This window comes from Piliocolobus tephrosceles, chromosome 3, assembly GCF_002776525.5.
Source record: "Piliocolobus tephrosceles isolate RC106 chromosome 3, ASM277652v3, whole genome shotgun sequence".
Classification (NCBI taxonomy): domain Eukaryota; kingdom Metazoa; phylum Chordata; class Mammalia; order Primates; family Cercopithecidae; genus Piliocolobus; species Piliocolobus tephrosceles.
The window spans coordinates 181,252,969-181,255,488 of NC_045436.1; the positions used below are offsets into that span (position 1 = coordinate 181,252,969).

General features: G+C 63.8%; 1 protein-coding gene across 2 annotated transcripts in view; it reads right to left on the reverse strand.

Annotated features, from left to right (window-relative positions):
• The window catches only part of HGFAC (HGF activator), a 7,549-nt gene extending 7,219 nt beyond the window's left edge, over window positions 1–330 (reverse strand). Inside the window, exon 1 of one of the 2 annotated variants that reach the window (XM_026448277.1) lies at window positions 158–330. In XM_026448277.1, coding sequence (XP_026304062.1) covers window positions 158–268 — 111 coding nt within the window. In that variant the 5' untranslated portion in view covers window positions 269–330. The remainder of the gene's footprint in view (window positions 1–157) is intronic. The other variant, XM_026448276.2, reaches the window with a different exon arrangement.
• Between the last annotated feature and the right edge of the window lie 2,190 nt (window positions 331–2,520).

Consider the following 2,520-nt stretch of genomic DNA (forward strand, 5'->3'; position numbering starts at 1 on the left):
CCCCGACGCGCGGCCCCCCGCCCCTCAAACCCCGACGCTCGGCTCCCCGCCCCTCAAACCCCGACGCTCGGCAGTGACCCTCCCTCTGGCCTCTTCCCAAAGACCTTGAGTAGCCACAGGGAACCTCTGGTCGCACTGCGACAAGGTCAGTGCTCACCCCGCCAGGCTGGGGCTGGGACCCCCACGGCAGCAGCAGGAGGAGGAGGAGGAGGAAGGGGCCCAGCCCCAGTGAGGGACAGGGGCTGGAGACCCAGGCCCAGCGCCCCATGGCTCCTGAGCTGGCCTGAAGGCAGCGGGAGGCGGGAGCAGAGTGGCCAGGGCAGGTGGGGTCAAGGCTTCGTGGAAATGATTAACCCTGGCTGCCTCCCACATTGGGCGGGCCCAGGCGGAGAGGAATTCCCTGAGTCCCCTGGCCCCCACACCTGCGCACCATCCTGGAAGACTTCCTGGAAAAAAAAAAAAAAAAAAACTCTGGTCTCGGCCTGCACTGGTCCTAGTCCTGGACCCAATTATGGTCCTTGGGCCTCAGCTTAGAAGCCTCCTCCAGGAAGTCTTCCAGGATAATGCAGATAGGTTGGGGCCTAGATGGTCTGGCACAGCTCCCAGTCCCTGCAGGCCACAGAGCTGGCCACCATCTGCCTGTGAATTGTCCATGATGAGAGCCGCTACGGGTGCTGAGCCTTGCAGGTGTCCAGCCCTATGCACAGCACAGCACAGACAGTGGTGGTGGGGCTGGCATTGTCCCTGTCCCACAGACGGCAGCACTGGGGGTTCCTGGAGGGTTGGGTGCTGCCTCCTCTCGGTGACCCCAGGGCTGGCCAAGGCCAGGCACAGGGAGGAGAGGGGCCATGCAATGGCCCAGTGCAGCAAATGATGACCCAAGACCCTGCCCCACCTGCCTATCCTGACTCTGGGGGTGGCCAGGGCCCCCCAGCAGCCCCTGGTGATGTTCAGAGTGTCCCTTCCTCCCCATCTCCCAGACAGACCCAGGAGTCCCCTCCGAGAAGCCTTTCCAAACCTGGCTCCCCACCGCCACCCGGATGGTCCAGGCCAAGTCTGCCTCCTTGGACCCTGCAGCCTGAGCCCAGACTCGGGCCACAGCACAACCCTGGGCCAGGTACCCCGGGGCCCGGGATGGGGATGCCACCACCACCTGGATGGAGATGGAGCTGGAGTCACGGAATTCGTGACTTGGGGCTGTGGGCAGAGCTGCCTGAGGAACCTCTTCTGCAATATTGGAGCAGCCGCCAAGGCACTGCAGGTTCCCCGAGTCAGCAGCTGCATCCCAGGGCTGCTGAGGTGGGAGGAGGGGTGAGTGAACCACTGTGGCCTGGAGACCAGCGAGGGCTGAAGCTGCCTCCCTGTATACTCCAAACCCCCTCTCTCTGCCCTCCATTTGCCCATCTGTGCAGAGGGAGAGAAAATGGACACCCACTGACCTCCCAGCTTGACACCGTGGGCCCCGGGGGCACAGTGGACATGGAGGCGTGGTGGGCCCCAGGGGCACGGTGAAGGTGGGGACGTGCTGGGCCCCGGGAGCAGGATGGATGCGGGCTCATGGTGGGTCCTGGGGGCACAATGGATATGGAGGCATGGTGGGTCCTGGGGGCACAGTGGGCACCATGGTGGGTCCTGGGGCCACGGCAGGCACCATGGTGGGTGGTGCACACAGCTGGTACTGGGCTTCATCTTCCATTCCGACCCCTCCCCCAGCCCCCTTCCTAGAGCACCACTAAGTGGGGAGCATCCACTCCCTGGAAGCTTTCAGAACAGCCCCAGGGGACTGGCTGTGCTCTCAGGCCTCTAGGATGCTCTGAGGAGCTCACCTGTACCGACAACCCTGTACCGAGTGTATCCGGCTTTAGGGGTTCCATCAAGGCAACCTGGGGGATGGCCCTGCCTCTTCTAACTCAACCCAGCCCCCATGGCCCGGCCTCCCCAGCAGCCACACCTGGCTCCCTTTCTGTAATCAGACCCTCTTTAGCCCCAGGGCCTTGGCACAGGCCCAGGGCTCTTTCTAGACTTCCTCTGCCGTCAAATTACAGTTTACATGGTCCCTCCCCAGAAAGGCCCTCAGACCACCCTGCTAAACAAGGTCGGGTTAGGGTCCCCACGTGACAGCGAGAGCCAGTCTCTGCCATCTGGTCCTGGCCCTCAGGCCCCAGGAGTCAAGCGTCCCTCTCCTCAAAGCCCCTTTGACCTGACCCTGGGGCATTTCTCTTCCTCAGGCCCCTCCGTCTCCTGCACGACCTCCTGGGGATGTGCTCGGAGAATGAGTCTGTGTCCCCAGCACCCAGCACCAGACCGACGCTTGGGTCCTCAGAAATGCTTTATTTGGGCAGCAGGGGCCAGGGCCAGCATGGTGAATGTCCAGGGCCAGTGCCTCCGGCGAGGTCGCCCCCTGCCCTCCTGGCTCCTGAGGGTGTTGGTGGCTGCGGTGGCCCCTCTGAGGCTCACAGAATCCACTGGGGCTGCCCCACCCCGACATGTCCACGGGAGAGTTGGCCAGGCCAGGGCAGC